The sequence below is a fragment of the Sycon ciliatum genome, chromosome 7, assembly GCF_964019385.1.
Source record: "Sycon ciliatum chromosome 7, ocSycCili1.1, whole genome shotgun sequence".
Classification (NCBI taxonomy): Eukaryota; Metazoa; Porifera; class Calcarea; order Leucosolenida; family Sycettidae; genus Sycon; species Sycon ciliatum.
Window position 1 is genome coordinate 16875623 of NC_088649.1, and position 19048 is coordinate 16894670.

The 19048-nt window shown below is 50.1% G+C and overlaps 2 protein-coding genes across 2 annotated transcripts in view; both read left to right on the forward strand.

Annotated features, from left to right (window-relative positions):
• The window catches only part of LOC135821105 (uncharacterized), a 121305-nt gene that overhangs the window by 26934 nt on the left and 75323 nt on the right, over nucleotides 1–19048 (forward strand). The gene's annotated exons all lie outside the window — the stretch shown is intronic.
• Nucleotides 1–19048, forward strand: part of LOC135821104 (uncharacterized) — a 53428-nt gene that overhangs the window by 22784 nt on the left and 11596 nt on the right. Inside the window, exons 4-7 of the mRNA XM_065334167.1 lie at nucleotides 2086–2346; nucleotides 4968–5264; nucleotides 8536–8589; nucleotides 10048–10140. Coding sequence (XP_065190239.1) covers nucleotides 2086–2346; nucleotides 4968–5264; nucleotides 8536–8589; nucleotides 10048–10140 — 705 coding nt within the window. The remainder of the gene's footprint in view (nucleotides 1–2085; nucleotides 2347–4967; nucleotides 5265–8535; nucleotides 8590–10047; nucleotides 10141–19048) is intronic.

Below are 19048 nucleotides of genomic sequence, written 5' to 3' on the forward strand. Positions count from 1 at the left end.
AACTTAGACCATCCTGGTCACAGCACCAAATGTCGCATCCCCGGCTCCGAGTGACCGGACCCCGAAATCACTACGAGCGGCGACTGAATATAGACGTGTGGCCTCACGACAAGCCCAACACAACCCAGGGGCCAACCAATATAGCTGGCTTGGTCCAAGTTCAACCCCACACGATCAACAGACAGAGACTGTTAGTTTTACGTTGTGAGTAGTATCAAATCCGAGCTCAAAGTAAACGAAGACAGAGAGCTGAGACCGAGTCTCGACTGCTAGACTAGACTAGACTAGACTAGACTAGACTAGAACTGAAGTAAAAGAGAGAATGAGAGCTTCTTTTATAGGGTGCTTCAGAGATATAATGGCGTGATCATGGCGAGGTAATTCCAGGAAATAGCAGAACAAGTCAAACCGGAATGTGCGCAGCCAGTCAGCAGAAATGCAGAATATACGTACGGTGATCATTCGAGAAGAAAGAGAAAGAAAGACATCGAGAGAAGAAAGACCAAATTGGGACGTGGGGAGCCCGCTCACCCACGTTAGAGTACAATGTGAGTATATGAGGGTCACGTTGGGGAGCCCGCTCACCCAACGTGCCATAGTTCAGCGGCTTCTTATGGTAAGTTCTGCTGCATTCTTGGTCTTGCTTGCGTGATACTCTGACCTCTTGCGCGGTGACGGTTTTGGTTCTTGCACACGTCTCCTGTCTTGCACTTAGCTCTTGTCATACAATGTCATATTAATTATTAGTCTTGGCTCTTTGCACGAAGCACCGAGGCATCGTGGAAACCTGTAGAACGTCGTAGTGACGTGGTTTTGCACAAAGCCTGGAGTCACATTTCCAGGAAGTGAAGCACTTCCAGGAAACGTACAACGCGAGAACCTACCTGACCAGGTTCCGGCCTTGGATCACATGATGTGTCATGCCAAGAAGGCATGTCACCTACGTGGGAAAGCGCGTGTCGCTCAACCTACATGCTAAGCACGTGGGACAAGACACTGGCCAAACCACGTTGTACTAAAAAGGGCGTGACAGCTCAGCACAGAGCTGCTCACTACGTAGATCCTGCTGTCACAGGACTATCAGGCAGCAGTTGTCTTATTCTGGGACGTGACACTAAGAAGAGAATTTCAAAAGTATGTTTCGCGGAGCGATCGCTCAACTTACGTCATTCAAACTTTGCAGGATGGGTCAGATGTACATGCTAGGCATGGAACCACAGGCGATGATGCCATAGCTTACACACAGAGTAACACACACAGCAGATTCGTGTGCACAGATACTAAATTAGTGGACGTCGTCATCTTCTTCCCGCTGATCTCGAATGTACTATGATGTGCTATTTCGCATGACGCAAGGCGTTGTTGATCACACTGGTGGCGATGACGAACCGGAGCAGCCTGACAATGGATTGGGTGAGATATGTCGCAGTCGATTCGCGCCGCTCCCATGAAGAACCGGCCACATTGGAGTAAAAACTCGAATGCGCCGATCGAGAAAGTATTTAGAATTTGAAAATTTGTTGGCAGTGCCGATGGCTCGTAACCTGTCAAGTGTCTCCTTGTCTGAGCCCCTCGATGTTATCTTCATGAACAGCGATAGTGAGGGTGCACCATGTGATCCCTTTGATGTTTCTGAGGATGACAGCGAGGTCGATGTTGGCGAAATTCGTGGCGATACTGCAGGCGCAATTGAAATTGTAGAGAATGAAAAATTTGAAAATACTGATACTCAAGGCGATGGAAAATCGCAACATACACCTATTTTGAATTGACCATTCTGACCTCTATAATGGATATATGATGAAGAAACTTTGGTTTTTGTTGCCTACTGATGTCTATGTCTCTTTATAACCAAATTTTATGACACTAGATCAATTTTTGAAAATACCGATTTTTCGCCTGAAAATGGTAGGAATCCAGGTGGTTTTGGGTAGTCCTCAAAGGTCTAATTGACGCTAAAATATCTGGTCTTATAGTAGCAGTGCTTGCACTTCTATCTATGACAGTCTACCGGTCGTAATTGTCCTATCCTGTATCTACCTATCCTTTCACCCATTCCCGGCCCCTATCTGTCGCCTACTACAGATGTTATGGTGCATACTCCCAACCTGACCACCATCTTCATGCAGTATGTCGTCCATAATTTGGAAGCAGAGGTGGAGTACTACGACCAGGTGGCAGACGAGTGGCTTGAAACGCACAACTTCACGGTCCGCCTCAGCGTTGTTCCAATCCGCATTCTGATGCAGGTCGGACACCAGGGCACGTATTTCCGATCGCGGGTCAATATGTACATCCCGGAGCGCTACACAATTTCACTTACCTACACCGGCACCCCACCAACAGGTGAGACCTCGTCAGGCTGTACCGTGAAACTTGAGCTTGCCATTCGCATCAAGAGTACATAACCCCCAAGAGTGTGCAACTGCCTGCGCAACCTCTATAGGGTGCTGCGACGGCAGAACTTCACTTCACTTGGCACGGTCCAAAACGTTACGCTGGCAAGCAGTGCAAAGTGATCACAAGCGAGTTGAACGCAAAGCAGGGTTGCGTACGACCCTGCATCTATCATGCACAGGGTGCAACTATTGTGTGCGGATTTCATCACGTGATGTGAAGTTCTGCCGCCCTGGACCCCATGGCTGGAGTTGCACATTATTGGGTGTTCTGTACTCTTGCTCGAATTGAGTACTTTACCATCTCGTGAACAGCCTCTTTACTGTGAACACAGACTTTGCATTCACCAGATTTTCGACCAGGCTCAGCATCAGAGTGGAAAGGGTTTGCGAAATGGAGAACTTCTAAGCATGCAAGTAGCTGTGCTTGAGTTAACGGACAAGTCAAAAATCTTTAGCAATCCATGTGATAACATACCTTTCTGTGGTGTCCGGTTTTCCGGATACTGAAAACTCAGTCTAACTGAGTCTCAAGCGAACACCGTGAATTTTTTTAATTTTTTTTTGGCTGGACAATGTTTCTTAATGGACTGGTCAATCGTTGTCATCATAGTTCTTTTAGAAGTGTAATCCAGTACTGCTCAATTATATCCAATTATGCAAGTCAATGTCATGCCGGGGCGCAATGCAAGCCAAGGTCACATCGAGTTTTGTCCCCCGTGCACGGCGCGAACTGGACTGATGCAATTGGATTTAATTTTAAATGACTCGGATGGAGAGCCAATGATGATTTTATAGAAAAGAAGAAGGACCGGGCAACTACAAGTCGGTGGTGTTAGCGGACAGTCTAGTGTAACTTGTAATTCCTTGGTCCATTTCCTTTCCTATAGCATTTTAAATGAGTTTAAAAATGAGCACAGCCCTGTGCACTGTAGGCATTTCTGTCGCGGTCGGTATTGGCTTTTTGACGTCCACAACATCACTTGCCTACAACGACCAACGTTGCATTTTACTAGGGGTCCCTGCACTTGACATGTGTTGGAGTATAAGTGAGATCAGGCAGAGTACAACCTGCGCTGACCGGACGCCCTCGGTGCAGCTTTAACTGTCCTGCTATGACAGGATTCCGCTTGATCCAGGGATGCACGTTCGATCCACAGCACTTTGGTTTACAGACAATTGTCCGGTCAAAACAGGATTCCGCTCGGTGTTGGGGTCTTGGGAAGACAAATGAAACGGGAATTTTTAACAGACTACTACTATACCTTAAAAGCCCCTGTATACGCCCACTCGAAATTACGCCCACCCTTCGTGTACACGCCCAGTCAGAGGAAGTCAACACTTTTGTTTCAAAATAGCGCCCATGCCCATGTATACGCCCAGGGCTGCCAGCATGTACATGAAGCGATGCCCAATACTTACTGCTATGTTGATGGATGTATTTCAGGATCGCTTTTCCCAACCAGAACACGGTTTCTGGTTCCTTGAAGCAGGGATACTGTATTTATAGTGTGCATGCTCGGCTAAAAATGAAGTGGACTCAGTTTCGAGTCGTATTGAGCCATGGGAGAATTTCAACATTTGTACTCCAAGTATTCGCCCGGTTCCAAAATAACGCCCGTGCCCTTGTGTACGCCCAGGAAATCAAAGCTGCTATTCTATTAGCCGGGGCCTATACACAGGCTTTTACGGTATTACAGCACACAATATCATTGTTGGTAAAGCCACATGCTTTCCTGGAATTCCATTTCTTCACTGAAAATACACTCGCTCTTGTATTGCAATCTGCCGTATGTGCTAATTCAATTTTGTTTGGTCTCCTACAAAGAGAATGTGGTCTACTTTGCTTGTCATTTACGAGTGTTTGTGTGCGGGTGAATGTATGAGAGAAAAAGGGGCTGTTTGTGTGTGTGTAAGAGTGTGTGTGTGTGTTTGTGTGTGTGTGTGTATATATATATATAACATGAATTATGTCTGTTCGTTTGTGTCCGTGTGTGTATGGGCAAGTGCGTACTGAAATTATGTGCTTGCATGTGATATACACGTGTACGTACGTAAGCTCAGCAGGCACGCCTATTTGCATGAGTGGTAACTTGTAGCCACTCATGACGTACCATATTCCCAGAATATAAGCAGGGGCGTCGGATATGGTACGGTCACTACGGTATTGACCGTACCACTTTTTGCCCCAGGTACCCCGTGAACCAAAAAAAACACAACGATCTGGACTCTAAATGTCCAAATTTGTCGTCTCAGCCACCCCTTTCCCACGAGTAACTTGTACTTCAGATGGCTGACCGTACCACACTAAAATGCCTTCCGACGCCCCTGATAAGTGGCACCTTTTTACACTAAACTTCTTGGATGCAGAAGGGGGTGCGCCTTATAATCGAGTATGACATCCTAGCAACGTGACTATTTCGAAACATACGGCTCGAACCCGAAAAAAGTTGAGTGACTTATAAACGAGTGCGACTTATAGATGGGAAATATGGTACCGGTAATCGTATCCCCAAAATCCGCACGCGATAATAATTCCTCTCATCATGATCTCGTCTCCTTTCCCTACAGGCTACCCTGTGTACACGTGGCCGATGTTCCCGTTTGTCAGCATCACTGCAATCGCATGCGACACTCACCTAGCGAGGGTAACAGTGGCTTTACCGACGGTTAACCCCACGGCAAATCTGAGCATGCAGATTGGTCGAGTTCATGGTGGCAGCAATGCATTGTCGATCATCACGTCCGCCAGCACCGTAACACTAACAGATGTCCCAGCAGGGGACTTCTACTTACGCGTGCTTAGTCTCACATCGACAAGCAATTCCTCGTCTGCATATACTCAGAAAGGGATCTTCCATATCTCACGTAAGTTATCAGTTGGTGCTTGAGTTCTTTAAAAGGGAAGGTGAGGGGTAGGAGGAGGGTAGGGGGGGGGGGGGGGGTGATGTTCCAAGACCAAATCTATTGTCAACATTCTGCTGAGGGTTGCTTGTGTGTCTAGCATTTTGGGTAGGGCTGAAACGATCATTCAATAACTCCTAACGATCAACCAATATCAATAACGATCGATAAATTGGTTTTATCGATTCTTGTCGGCTCTATCGAACACCAGTGTATAAAGAAATTCTATGATGCCTTTGCTACGCTAGACATTTGTGGCACCGCACCTGTTGACATCTGTAGATATCTGGCTGGTTTTATCAACATGAACTACTCAAGTAGAGAATTTCATGTTGTTTCTTGCGCGAAGAATCTTGTCATCACCCGCTGGCAACTGCTCTCATCTCCACCTTCTCCCGCAAATAAACCAAAAAGACTTCTTCTCTCCCAATCCCTTTCAAAGCCACAAATCAATTTTACTGTGCTTGAAAGTACATGATTGCACTCGTATTCCACTATCGGATGGAGTGCAAGGGCTAGAATACTGTCACTGATATGCATGCATAAAAAATCGTTAGTACTCGTTTTGAACACTAACGATTATCGATCGCACTCTTAACGATCGATATGCGAGTTATCGGTATAATTGTTTCAGCCCTAATTTTGGGTGCTCGCAGCTTCGTGCTACCGCTCGAACTATGCTGCTATGTTTGATAGTGCTGTTGCTGCATGCTCATGCTTTGCTGCTGGCTACGGTTGTGTGCACCGCACATCACGGTGACCATGTTGTGCAAACAACATGGTGCATGCACGCGTGGTACTCTATGCAACGTGGCAATCTACGTAACATTGAACGCGACACTCAACGTGGCATCCATGTGTGGCGCTCGCCCTCGATGCGGGCGGCATGCGACGGGGCATTCCCCCTGACATGTATTTAAGGAGGCTCCGAACAGTTGTGCAGCGCAGTGTAAAAAGGGCACCTCGAAAATCTGTTTTTGCCGCGAGATTAAAAAAATATCGTGTTCCATGTGGAAACAAGCTGCTTTCAGAAAGAAGTTTTTTGATTTCTCTGTGCTCGCAGTTGTTCCAGGATGTAGTTCTACTCGTTGCAGTGTTTCTGTAGCCGTGGCAGTGTCTGCGCTGGAAAGAATCACTGGCCATGGCTAATGCAAAACAAAGGGCGTTTCGACGCTGCTTGATTTTTTCTGAAAACTTTGCTGAAGCGGTACGGGGTGGCCACGAACAAATTACTGACGAAGAAGGATGAGAAAAGCAGGCTGAAGTCAGTGAAGACATCGACGTCGAACGTAGTGAGTGATACTAGTACTGGTACTGGAATTTAGCATGGACTACCTGTGGAGCGTGAAGTGGCTGCCCACTCGCTGGTAAGTGGACCCACTTGCAACTCCAGTCGCACGAGTGCCGTTTGAAACTTTCTGTGGATCCTTGTCGAGTATCCTGAGCTCAGTGACACGACACATCTCAGAGTGCTGGTTCTGTATGGCTCTCCTCTCTGGTGTCCGCAAGGACAGTGTGGCAGTGGCTTTACAGTACAGGAGATGCATATGAATGCACATTTGTGAACCGCATTTGAGACACAAAAATGAATTGCCAAGAGATCATGACAGTACACTATATCGTATGACTAGGTGTGTACGCCACCGTGTGTCCATGCATATCGCCCTTCATGCATGCGTTTTTCTGCAGTCTGCTGCTATCCACGCAAGTGACAACCAGCAATGCATGCCCGGTGCAGTGGCTGGTTTTCATGCTTTTATTTACCCTAAGTCCTACTATGGACTAGTAGTGTTATAATCATAAGTGATGCGTGCATGAGTGTGCACGCATGTGGGTGGGTGTTTATGTGCGTGTGCACGCACGCGTGTGAGTGTTTAGTGTGCCTGATTTTGAATGCCTGCTTTCACATTATTCATGAGCCAGTTTCATGGTCGAGGTTGTTATGAAACCTCGCTGCCTTACATGTACATGTACATTACTCGTATAATCAATGTGCTAGGACTGAAGGCTACATGACATAATTATACATGTACCTTTCCAAGCACAGACTATCTGGTATGTCCAAAGGAGGTTGCAGCATGAAAATAACTTCTTCTAAAATAATATTACCATACTACTAGGTCATTGGTAGTGTTATTTAGTCAAGAAGGCAAGAATGATCAGATTTTCTGAAAATGCTATTTTCGGAATTGGTCTAAAAATACCATATTTTGATACCTATATTGTTTCGTAGGGGCCTAAAGTGCCTGGTGACACCATCAAAACTGTCCATTATCGGTTTCCTTGGGGCTCAAGGATCACAAAAAGCCACAAAAATCAATATGTCCATGGACAAAATGTTGCAGGCTAAACCATTTCACAATTCAGCACCCGATGGAAATTTCGGTACCCGTAAATTCGAAAAAGTGGCTCACCAAGGGCAGAACCAAGACACAGTCTATCTTGTGTACCCAAGATGCTTCCAAATGTAGTTCTTAAACATATGATGAAGAAAATGCTTAGTATCCTCCTTCCAGGAGGCTTCTTTGGGTCAAAAACCAAACTCGGTTCGTGGGTACACTTATGCCTGATTGTGTTGGGTCTGTTGCCAACTGGCTCAGCTGCTTGAAGGTGTAATGTTGTACCTGCCACCTTTGTTGGTTCCAGGGTTCATATACTTTCTATTTGAAGTATACACACGGAAAGTTGGGTGTGGTCCTCGAAAGAGTGCTCAATGCACAGGGGTGCAGAGCTTCATAAAAAAAGAATAGAATGGGATACGGAGCTTGGGTTGGCTGTGACTCAGAGTTTCACGTCTGTGGCGATCATCAGACAGCAATGATTACAAAACTCAATGAATGTTCTTGATATAGTGTGGTAAGGTCACGGGTACCTGGGGCAAAAAGTGGTACGGTCAATACCGTAGTGACCGTACCGTGTCCGACGCCCCTGTCTATATGTGCAATATCTGCTGTCGTGAAAAGTCATTCTATTTCTGGTGTGAGCCGCAAAAGCAGGCAAATGACTAGCGTGGAAATCATCTTAGTTCCATTTCATGGCCCAATAGTGATGGACTGATCAGCTTTTTGCTTGGATGGGTTTGCATAACATTTGGCACATTTATGTACATATTCATGAAGTGCGTTGGAATCTCAGAATGTAAAGGCTCTTGCCATGCTGTGAAACGCCTCAAAGAACACTTGGAAGTCCCACTGAGCCGGAGCTTCAACCACGCTCTTTTGTGCGTTATGTGCAGCTGGTGGTGGGGCATGCGGCAATGGACAAGCATGCGTTGCCGGAACCTGTATTGGTGAGTTTCTGTTTGAATTCTATATTCTTATGATGGCACCATTGGCAAGTAAGAGATAAGTTTATGAGAAGGTGAGATGCTGTGAGTGGGGCTGCGGGCTATGCAGTTGGAAAGCAATTTACGTCACTTTGAATTTTACAAGCATGGGAGAGGATGAGCGCTGCAGGAGCTGATTGTGTTTGAAAGCAGGTCATTGTTGTTGTTGTACAATGGTCAATGTGGTCAGATCATTGGTGAGCGCATGAAACAATTTTAGGGAACAGCCAATCAGCCTCTTGCCCTATATTGTCAAGTCATCTTTCCCTCCATGGCTCGTTAGTTGGTTAGCCGTTCACCCTATACATCAGGTGTAGAGCTTTGTGTTTGCCATTCCTTCTCATAGGGATAAGTGTCGGGGGCAGAATTCAATTGCTACCAGCTTCTATGCATCTTTGCGGGGCGTTCAACCAGCCGCATGTACGCAGAACTCAAAAACAGCGCAGCAGCATGTACCACGACTCAGCAGCATGTACAACAAAGAGACACAAAAGCAGCCACATGTACGACAAAGAGCTACACGTGCAACTGCATGTACAACGAAGAGACACAAGCGCAGCCACATGTACAACAGTTGTATCCACCAACAATTCTAAGGAGTGTGTGTGTGTGTTTTTTTCTTCTTTTTTTCTACAAAATCCACATATCTCCAGACACTGGGGTGAATGATGGAGTGTGGTGGTGGGGCCCATTAAGCTCCGCCGACCAGAGGTCTCGGCTTCATAGCTCCATGGACGCATGTGTGTGTGTGTGTGTGTGTGTGTGTGTGTGTAGCATTATAGTAATAATGCAGACTAATGGGTGCGCGCGGCTGCTTCGTGCTAACACTCAAATTGTGCTGCTATGATTGCTAGCGTTTTTACTGCATGCTCATGCCTTGCTGCTGGCTACAGTCACGTGCACTGTACATCACGGTATCCATGTCGGTCAAACGTCTTGGTGCATGCTCACATGGTACTCTATGTGTCGTGGCATTCTATGTGTCATTCAACGTGACACTCAACGTGACATTCATTCATGCGCGACGCTCAACATAGGCGGCATGCGTCGTGGGCACTCAACGTGTCATGCTAAAATTCGCCTAGTTATATATTACGATCCGTTCTGTGTGTGGATCACTCTTGTCAGATCGTTGTGTTTCACCCACCCACCTCCCATTTCTCATCTCTCATTTACTTTGATAAAGTAAATAAAGGGGTGTTGGCCATGCTCCTTTTCGGCTACTCGGGGCTCTCGGTCTTCGTCCCTCGTACGTGACTATCCTCTTGGCTCCGCCAAGATCCTGCTCTCTCCGTAGCCTCTCACTTCACTGGCCAGCACCCTCCTAACCGCAAGCTGCTGTGTGTTGTAGTTAATGTGTGTGTGTGTGTGTGTGTGTGTGTGTGTTTACGTCTGCGCGCACGTTTGTCGCGCCGAATGCAGATTGTCACACCGAGTCGGGAGCACCCGGCGGAGGATCATGTAGTCAGTCCTGTGGCGGCGGAACTGTTTGCATTGGCAACAATATGTGTGGATGTGAGTATATTATTCCAATGTCGTATACCTATCACTCATGTACACTCTCTTCTCAACAATATAGAGGGTATGCGATGGCATCAGAGAGGTTGCGCACAACGAAATTACATAGCACTGTAACGAAATGTTTTAACGAAAAAGCAAACGAGTATTCGTAAACCGTGAGGTTGCGCACAATGTGTAAACTTTTTCGTAGAAGGTCAACAAGGGTACGAAGAGTCAAGACAGGGAGTTGTAAGATATTAGTATATTAGTACTCCTGTCGTCGGGGGTTTTTATTCCCTCGCACGATTGCCCTTCCGATTACTCTCTTATTCATTCATCACACGTACGCCACACTCAGAGGACAGATTATCATTGTTGCTCCAAGGAGAGTCTCAGGAAGAAGGCACCCAAACCAACCAGGATGCGCACGATAAGCATGCACGCATGCGCACAACAACAAGAACATGTACGATAATCATGAAACCGGCGCAGACCGCGCGCGGTCCGCACCAACGTGCCAAAAAGGGCACACACGTGCCAAAAGGGCAGGGACAACATACTTCCACATGAAAAAAATGCATCCTCTCCTGAGGATGGGAGAGAAGAAAAACAAAACGAGAAGACAGACAGGAGAAGAAGACAGGAAGAAGAAAGAAATGAAATATGTACAACATAGATAGGCGAATATATAAACAAAAAAACACAGACGAGACCGTTGGGCAAGTGACGAGTAGGCCAGGAGGGTTGACACCAGCCGGGAGCCCCGCGAAACTGTGCAACAATGGAGGAACCTGCAAGCAACAGTTTCAAAGAGGACCCCGGCTGGCGAGCTGCTCCTCCTGTTTATGCCCTATCCTTGTAGGGATCTTTTACAGAACAGCACCAACCTAGGACACCACTCACCCAAAGGAAACGACGAACAAAAAATACATAATGAGGAAAAAATTAAGCAAATTCGTTGACACAATGGACCTCAACGAGGGAGACCAGTTCCGACCCCACATGGGGAGGGGAAGGGGCACTGTCCGGCACACCACCAGCCGGCGACGGAGCAGCGAGGGCGGCGCGACGCTGCGCCGCTCGGCGGGCCCGGCGCCTCTTGCGAGAGCGGCGGGACCGTCGGCGACGAGGCACCACTGGCGCTGGCGCTGCAGCCACCACCGGCGAGGAAGCGGACAGAAGAGAAGCCGGACGCGGCGCTGGCGCTGCAGCCACCACCGGCGAGGAAGCGGACAGAAGGGAAGCCGGACGCATGTCTTCGGGAAGCGACTCGAAAAACGACTTCCACTCCTCGATGAGGTCCAGCACCATGGCCGGGTCGGCGAGGGCAACACTGAGCAAGAAAGAAGAAGAAAAAAGAAAAAAAGGAGAAAAAAATAGTGTAAAAAGGCAGTCCAGTGGTGGCGGTTGAGCTGATGCAGTGATGGAGAAGTAGTGTTTAGACTTACAACTACAACATTTGGCGCCCAACTATCTCTCGACGCGGAGTTCTGCCTCCGCAGCTCACGACCCTGAGATGTGTGTTGCTCCCGTCACTGCTGGACTGTCCTGGTTCATTCGTCACCCCTGTCCGTGTTCGAACGTTCGTCGTGGAGCTGTGTCGTCGTGCTGTGTCGTCGTGCTGTGTCGTCGTCCGGTGTCCCGTCGTCGTCGTCCCGTCGTCGTCGTCTACTCAATTCGATCAAGCTGACGCCCTCCGCTGAGCTGTGTTCAAGTGTCGCTGTGCGTCCGCCGTTTCGTTGTCCTGAGACGAGTGGAGTATCAGCTTCGCAGTTGGCTTCCTGCTGCTCCGAAGTCGTGTGCTGGCTGGGAATGCGCCGCCTTTCTTCTCTCCATATCTCTCTTCTTTTCTTTGTTTTCCGGTGAGTGTTTATGTGTGTGCATGCGTGCGTGCATACGGGAGCTTGTTTGAATTGCTACTTGTCTTGGGAACTGGCGTCTGATCATGGTGAACCACGGTTGGTTCTCCTTGTGGCAGTCCACATCGAAGGCAACGAACGTCCGATCAGGGTGAGCCCCGGTTCATTGCTGGGAGCTAGACTCGCTGCTTGTTTGTCCTTGTCATGTATATATTTTATTTATTTTTGTTTTTTCGGTGACAGTCATGGGTTTGGCTGGCATTGTGTGGATGGGCAGGGCTCATCGGTTTTTAGGCTTAGGTTTAGCCTGTGTTTTATTTTGTGTGTGCGTGGCTAGACAGCAATGCAGTGTTTCTTCTCTTCTCTTTAACATTCACCTCTCTTTCTTTCTTCTGGCTTTGGTTGCCCTGTTTTTTTCTGGGGAGCTACATGTATATGCGTTGGTCCTGTGGCTACTTTTGCTGTTTGCGGTTGCGTCTCTCTGCGTATTGTGTTTTATTTGGTCATACCGAGGACGGTATGTGTTTTTTTGGTCGGGATATTGTGGTAGATTTGGTGTCACGTGTTTGTTTCGTCTTGGTCGCTGTGGACACGCGTCATTGGTTGGTGGCGTTGTGCGCATGCGCGAAACTGTGTGAGCTAGTCTTTTGTCTGTCGTCTTGTCAAGATGTAGTTGTTTTCCGTGTTCTTGGTTATTCGTCAATAAAAAGAGTGTAAAAAGGCAGTCCAGTGGTGGCGGTTGAGCTGATGCAGTGGTGGAGAAGTAGTGTTAAGACTTACAACTACAACACTCCACCTGGCGAAACATATGTTCGTACTTCAAAGTAGATCTGCTCGGTTCCGGTCGCTCTTGGAAAAATCTTTGTAGCAGCTTTCGTTACTCGAACCCGGACTGTCAAGATGTTACGAATTTTCACTGTGCGCAACCTCTCTATTATCAGTTGAGATGCTTTTGGGAAATTCGCTGCACAGTAATGCACTAGCTCAAACGAAACCATGGAAACAACCAACTCGAGCTGTTCGCATAAGCGCCCATGGAAATGAGGCCGACTGGGACAGTGAGTTTCAGAGGTGTTCATCAACTTTCATTACTTTTCTGACAAGCAAAAAACTGACTGCCTGACAACGTCTTGGCAAGACTAAAAACCGCCAGAACAGAACGGAAAACAATTAGGTTATATCCAGAAAGATAAGCACGAGAGATTCAAATAAATTCAAATAACAGCAGCCACGTGGTGCATACGACGCATCACACGGAAAAGGCATGCATAGTCCAAGTGTGTGGCGGCGTGCAAGGCACAGCGAGTAGTAAACTTATTAGTATGTAACATGCGATATATGGAATGCGTCACGACGTCACAATCAGTGTGTCTCATCGGAAGACCTTCTGAACATCCTCCCCTACATTGATTAAACCAGCTTTAATCAAGTACACAATAAATTATACGATAAAGAAATAGACCGAACAGAAAGCAGTGGAGAGAGATGAGGAGAGATAAGAGCAAAAATGTGCTGCTCACACACAGAGTCAATCCGCGGCAATCTTGCACAGCTGTACGATGGGGCGGACAAGTGAAGTGTCACCGACCTTCACTCGCACCACTCTGACCCGCCCATCGACTCCGGGGAACAGCTGCTCTACCCGGCCGAGCCTCCATTGGCCTCGTGGTGCAGCAGCGTCGACGATCAGCACAACATCATCGATACCGAGATCGGGCTGCGGCTGGCGCCATTTTGCTCGCGGGTGAAGCAGGGGGAGCATTTCGGTCATCCAGCGCTTCCACACCTGCAACACCAGACTCTGGATGACCCGCCAGCGCTGTCGATGGCCTTGCTCCACGGTGTCCGTTCCTCTGGGAACAAATGGCTCGCCTTGGTGTCCATACAGGAAATGGTTGGGCGTCAGTGGCAGCAGATCTCTCGCGTCGGCCGACTGGTACGTCAGTGGCCTTGAATTCAGTAGTGCCTCTGCGCCAGTCACTGCGGTCATGAGTTCCTCGTCATTTACTTCCGCGCCCGACAGGATCGCATAGATGGCGCGCTTTGCTGACTTGACGAGCGCCTCATGGACGCCACCGAAGTGAGGAGCAGTGGGGGGATTGAAGGACCACCGAATTCCCTTGTCCGCTAATCGTCGGTCCACGCCTTCATTCATCGCGGCCACTAACCTCCGCAGTTCATTGGCAGCGCCTACGAAGTTGGTCCCATTGTCGGACACAACCTGTAGTGGAACACCGCGCCTGCTCGTCATCCGCATGAAGGCGTTCAAGAATCCATCCACGTCCAGACTAACGGCCATCTCCAAGTGCACCGCGCGAGACTGCATACACGTAAATAAGCACAGGTACCTCTTCGCGCGCGGCTTTCCGCGACCTTGTTTGGTGGTGAAGGGTCCAGCGTAGTCCACTGCTACTCTGGAGAACGCTCTCATGGGCAGAGACACACGGACGGTCGGTAGCGGTGCCATGATCTGCATTCCTGGCTTCGCTGATTGTCGTTGGCAATGGGCACACTTCTTTTTCCACGCTTTGATCTCCTCTCGTCCAGCAAGCAGCCAATACGTCTGCGACAAGAGAGCCAACGTGTGACTTACTCCGCCAGCATGATGGCTCTGCTCATGGGCTTCCTTCACAATTAGCTGAGTGACCCAGTGCCCGCGTGGCAGGATGACAGGGCCTCTGGCTGGCTGCTCGAGTATCTGCGCGTTTCGCAGTCGACTGTCAACGCATAGCAGTTGATCATCATTCAACATAGGTCGCAGCTTGACGAGTTTGCTCGAGGTGGGGATGGGCTTGCCTTCTTTCACAAGACGATATTCCTCTGCCAGCGCCTCTTCCTGCGCACCAGCAATGATACTGGTTTTGCTGCTCTCGAGCTCGTCTACGGATAGCGGACCGGTGTGTCGCAGCTCAGTTGGCACGCGGCAATTCTGCACGAAGCGCGTCACCCAAGCGCGCTGTCGGAGAAGACGATTGAGACTCGAGAATCGTGTCGGGTCGAGTAACCAGGGTAGCTCGGCGTCAGGAGCTGTAACTGCTACCAAGGCAACCGGTGCTTGGACAGACTTTGCGTTGTTCTTCTGCTCCAGGTGAGTAGTAGATCTTGGCTCACTGAGACGCATTGTCGGCCACTCATCCTCGCCTTTGCGGAGGAAGTCGGGACCCAACCACCAGAGCGCATCATCGATGAGAGCACCAGCTGACGAACCACGGGACAAAACATCTGCTGGATTCTCCTTCGTCGGCACATGGCGCCATTGACTGGGAATAGTGTGTTGCTGAATCTCACCTACGCTCGTTGCAACGAATGGCTGGAAGTTCCGCGCACGGTTCCGAACCCAGTACAGAACGTTGAGGCTGTCTGTCCAGATGACAGTGTCGTGGACCGGTAGACTGAGGATGTCGGATGCCCAAACTGCTAGTTCCATGCCAATTACAGCAGCTGACAACTCTAGCCTGGGAATTGAAACAGTTACGGTGGGAGCGACACGGGATCTACTTGCGATGATAGCGGTCGACACATGGCCGTCTTCATACGTGCAGCGCAGATAGCTCACCGCATCGTAGGCGCCTTCAGACGCGTCAGCGAACACGTGGATCTGCTTACTGACGGGGTTGCCTGCATTCACTTCTTGCAGACAGCGCTGGATGCTGAGACGGGAGAGCGCTGCTAGATCAGTATACCATCCGGTTACGCGTTGATTGAGCTCATCAGGGAGCGGGTCATCCCAGTCCATACCTTGTAGCCACATGTCCTGCACCAACATGCGTGACTTCATGATGAATGGGGAGACGAACCCCAGCGGGTCGAAGACACTAGCTGTCGCACTCAAGAATGAGCGCTTGGTGATGCGCTGCTGGCCTGGTGCTGTTGGCTTGAACGCAAAGGTGTCGGTCGTGGCCGACCACAGCAGTCCAAGTGTCTTGACGCTTGGCAGCTGCGGGGAGTCGAGGTCGATCTGGCTTGCTCGATCCTCCTTGGGCACTTTCTCCATGACTACTTTGGAGTTCGAGAGCCATTTTCGGGCGTGCATGTCAGCTCCCTGCCAGCATTCCGCCAACTGCTCGTACAGCATTACGCCTTCGACGTCATCCATAGCAGAATCCATGGAGTCGTCCATATACGTTGAAGCAAGCATAGTTTCGGCTGCCAACGGGTACTGCTGCTGATGGGCTCTAGCGTGCTCATGGGATACAAACTGCGCCAAGAATGGCGACGCGTTAGCTCCGAAAACCAGTCGTTGAAATTCATATACTCGCGGAGCCGCCGTGTCATCCAGGTCACGCCATAGAAATCGGTGATACTGCCGGTCCTCAGGACGCAGTCCGATGCGCAGATACATTTCTGCGATGTCACAAACGATGGCTACTGGCTTCTGGCGAAAACGGGTCAGAACGCTAGGAAGTTGCCGCTGTAGCTTCGGCCCTGGAAGCATCGTGTCATTGAGAGATGTGCCCTCATACTTCGCCGATGCGTCAAATACGATCCGGGTCTTTGTTGTCGCTTTGTCTGGTCGAAGTATGGCAAAGTGGGGCAGGAACCACTGCTGACCAGGCTTCAACTCGTCCTTGGCAACCTCACGGACGTAGCCTTTGTCGACATAACTCTTGATGATGCTGCTGTAGGCTGCTGCTGCATCCGAGTCGCGCGCCAGTCGCATCTCCGTACTACGTAAACGCTTCATGGCCTGGGGAAAGTTGTCAGGAAGCGTAGGTGGTCCATCGCACCATGGAATGCCAACCTCGTAGCGTCCGTCTACGAGCTGCAGCGACTGTTTCGTAGCGTGCACTACCTCCTTCTCCTGCGCCGACAGGATGGCTTGCTGTGGCTCAGCCAGGTTGTATTGTTCTAGCTGCCACAGCTGTGCGAGACTGTCCCCGACGTCCTGTGGCACTGCCTCAGCCAACAGGGTGACGGGATTCGTTGCTTTGCTGCGATTGACGCATCCGACACAGGTCCAGCCGAGAGGTGTAAGTCGGGCTATCGGCTCGCCGGGGCCACCCTGGATCTCCTGCAGCGACCTATGCAGCTCGGCGCAGTCCAGGCCGACCAGAACGTCAATTTGACGGCGCTTCTCCAGTGCTGGGAAGGGAACGTTGAGCAGGTGAGCCCACTGCTGCTTCTTATGCTGCCAGTTGACCGTGCCGCTGGTTCCGATCACTGAGTCGGCAGTGTAGGCGTGCATTGTCATGCACATGCGGCGGTCTATACTGGAAAGGTTCAAGGAAACTGAGGTCGTGCGGAAGACCTCTGTGCGGCCGCTGAGCACTTTTACCGTCAGATCCTCTTGCTCTCCAGCAAGACCGAGCTCACTCGCAACATGCGAGCTGACGTATGAGTTCGTACTTGCATCGTCTAGCAACGCATTTACTCTCAGCTCCGCCCCGTTGTGCTTCAGCAGGACTGGCACTGTCCGCATGGCCACGGCTGGGGTAGCAGTGCTTGCGGTAGAGAGCGTTGTGCGCGACTCGTCCTCCTCGGAGGCTGAGGCTGCTGACTGTTGTTGCTGACTGTCGTTCGAAGATCGAGCAGGCGGACTGGCTTGCTTGGTCGGACCATGTAGGAGTCGGTGGTGTACCTTGGTGCAGCCGCCGATCCCGCACTCGCGACCCCATGAGCAATCCTGTCCACTGTGCCCTGTGTCGAGGCAACGATAGCAGAGGCCCTTTTCCTTCGCCAGCTTCCAGCGCTTATTGGGGCTTAGCGCTTTGAAGGCAACGCATTGCCAAGCTCTATGCTGGCCTCCGCAGGATGCACACTGTGACTGAGGCTGACTGCTGGTCACTAGCGTCCTAGGCCGTTCACTGCGATGGTCTCGACCTGTGCGGGAATAGTCGTTCCTGCCGCTGGTGCCGAATCCGCTGACAGTTTCGGATGCAGTAACCAGGAAATCTGCCTCCAATGTGCAAAACTCAAGCAGACCGTGCACCGACTCCGCCAGAGACCGATCGTAGCGCCATCGATGGTAGCGTACAACAATCTGCTCGTCCAGCTTCCGCAGCAGAGTAGTATAAAAGGAGCCTGCGCCAAGCTCAGCAGCGCGACCAGCGTCTTCCAGGTTGACCACAGCTACTGCTAAGAGCTCAGAGAACTGCTCAAGGTCTTTCGCCTTGCCATGCCGGACTGGTCGCATGGCCTCGATCTCCTCGAGATAGATTGCAGTACGCCGCCGTTCACCGCCATACTTCCGCAGCAGCAAAGCGTTGGCCGCGTTGTACGCAGCAGCTGAATATCCGAAGCTGTCAATGGCACGCAACGGCTCTCCTTGCAGGTACTGGCGCAGACGCAACATCTTGCAATCTGCCGTGACTGGTGCCGTGTCAATGCAAGTCGAGAATGCGGCCCACCAGGACTGGAAGCAGCGCTTGTCTCCGTCAAAAACTGGGATAGTAATCTTCTGGAGATGCGCCCAAGCATTCTGAAACTGATTGGTTTCTGCAACAACCGGTGTGCTGTGCGCTGCCCGAGGTGACGTTGTGGCAGTTGGCGGCTGGAACGCAGTGTTGGGATGCTCACTCCACTGCGGTGCAATACCCGAGTCCCTGTAACTCGGAACGAAGGACCTGGCTGCATGCCTCAGACTTCTTGCGCCAGTGAGCAATGGTGCGGTCCTTTCACCTGCTGTGGCATGTTGGGTAAATTGCACAGCTTGTTGTCCCGGAGTCCCCGCTGACATAGCAGACCCCACACTCAATACGCTCATAGCACTGGCGTTGCCTGGTGAGTTGCCATCCACGACTCGTTTCTCCGTCCTCATGCTGCTGTCGCCGATGCTTGAACTACCAGGCACTGTGTTGTCGCTAGATGGAAGAGGGAGCGGGGAGAATCCAGCACCGTGGTGCAAACCTGGGCCAGTATCCCGGATGATCGGCTGTGGCTCATGTTGATGTTGAGTGCTGTACAAAACACTTGCTGCTTTCTCCGTAGCATCAGAATAAAGCTCCTCAAGTTTCTGCAGCTCGGAAATCAGTTTCCTGCGTTCCTTGATTTCCTGTTTGTCCACGGTGCTCGCGAACAAGCTCAGGAGATCGCCAATGACGCTCGTTGCACGCTGGTGTATCCCC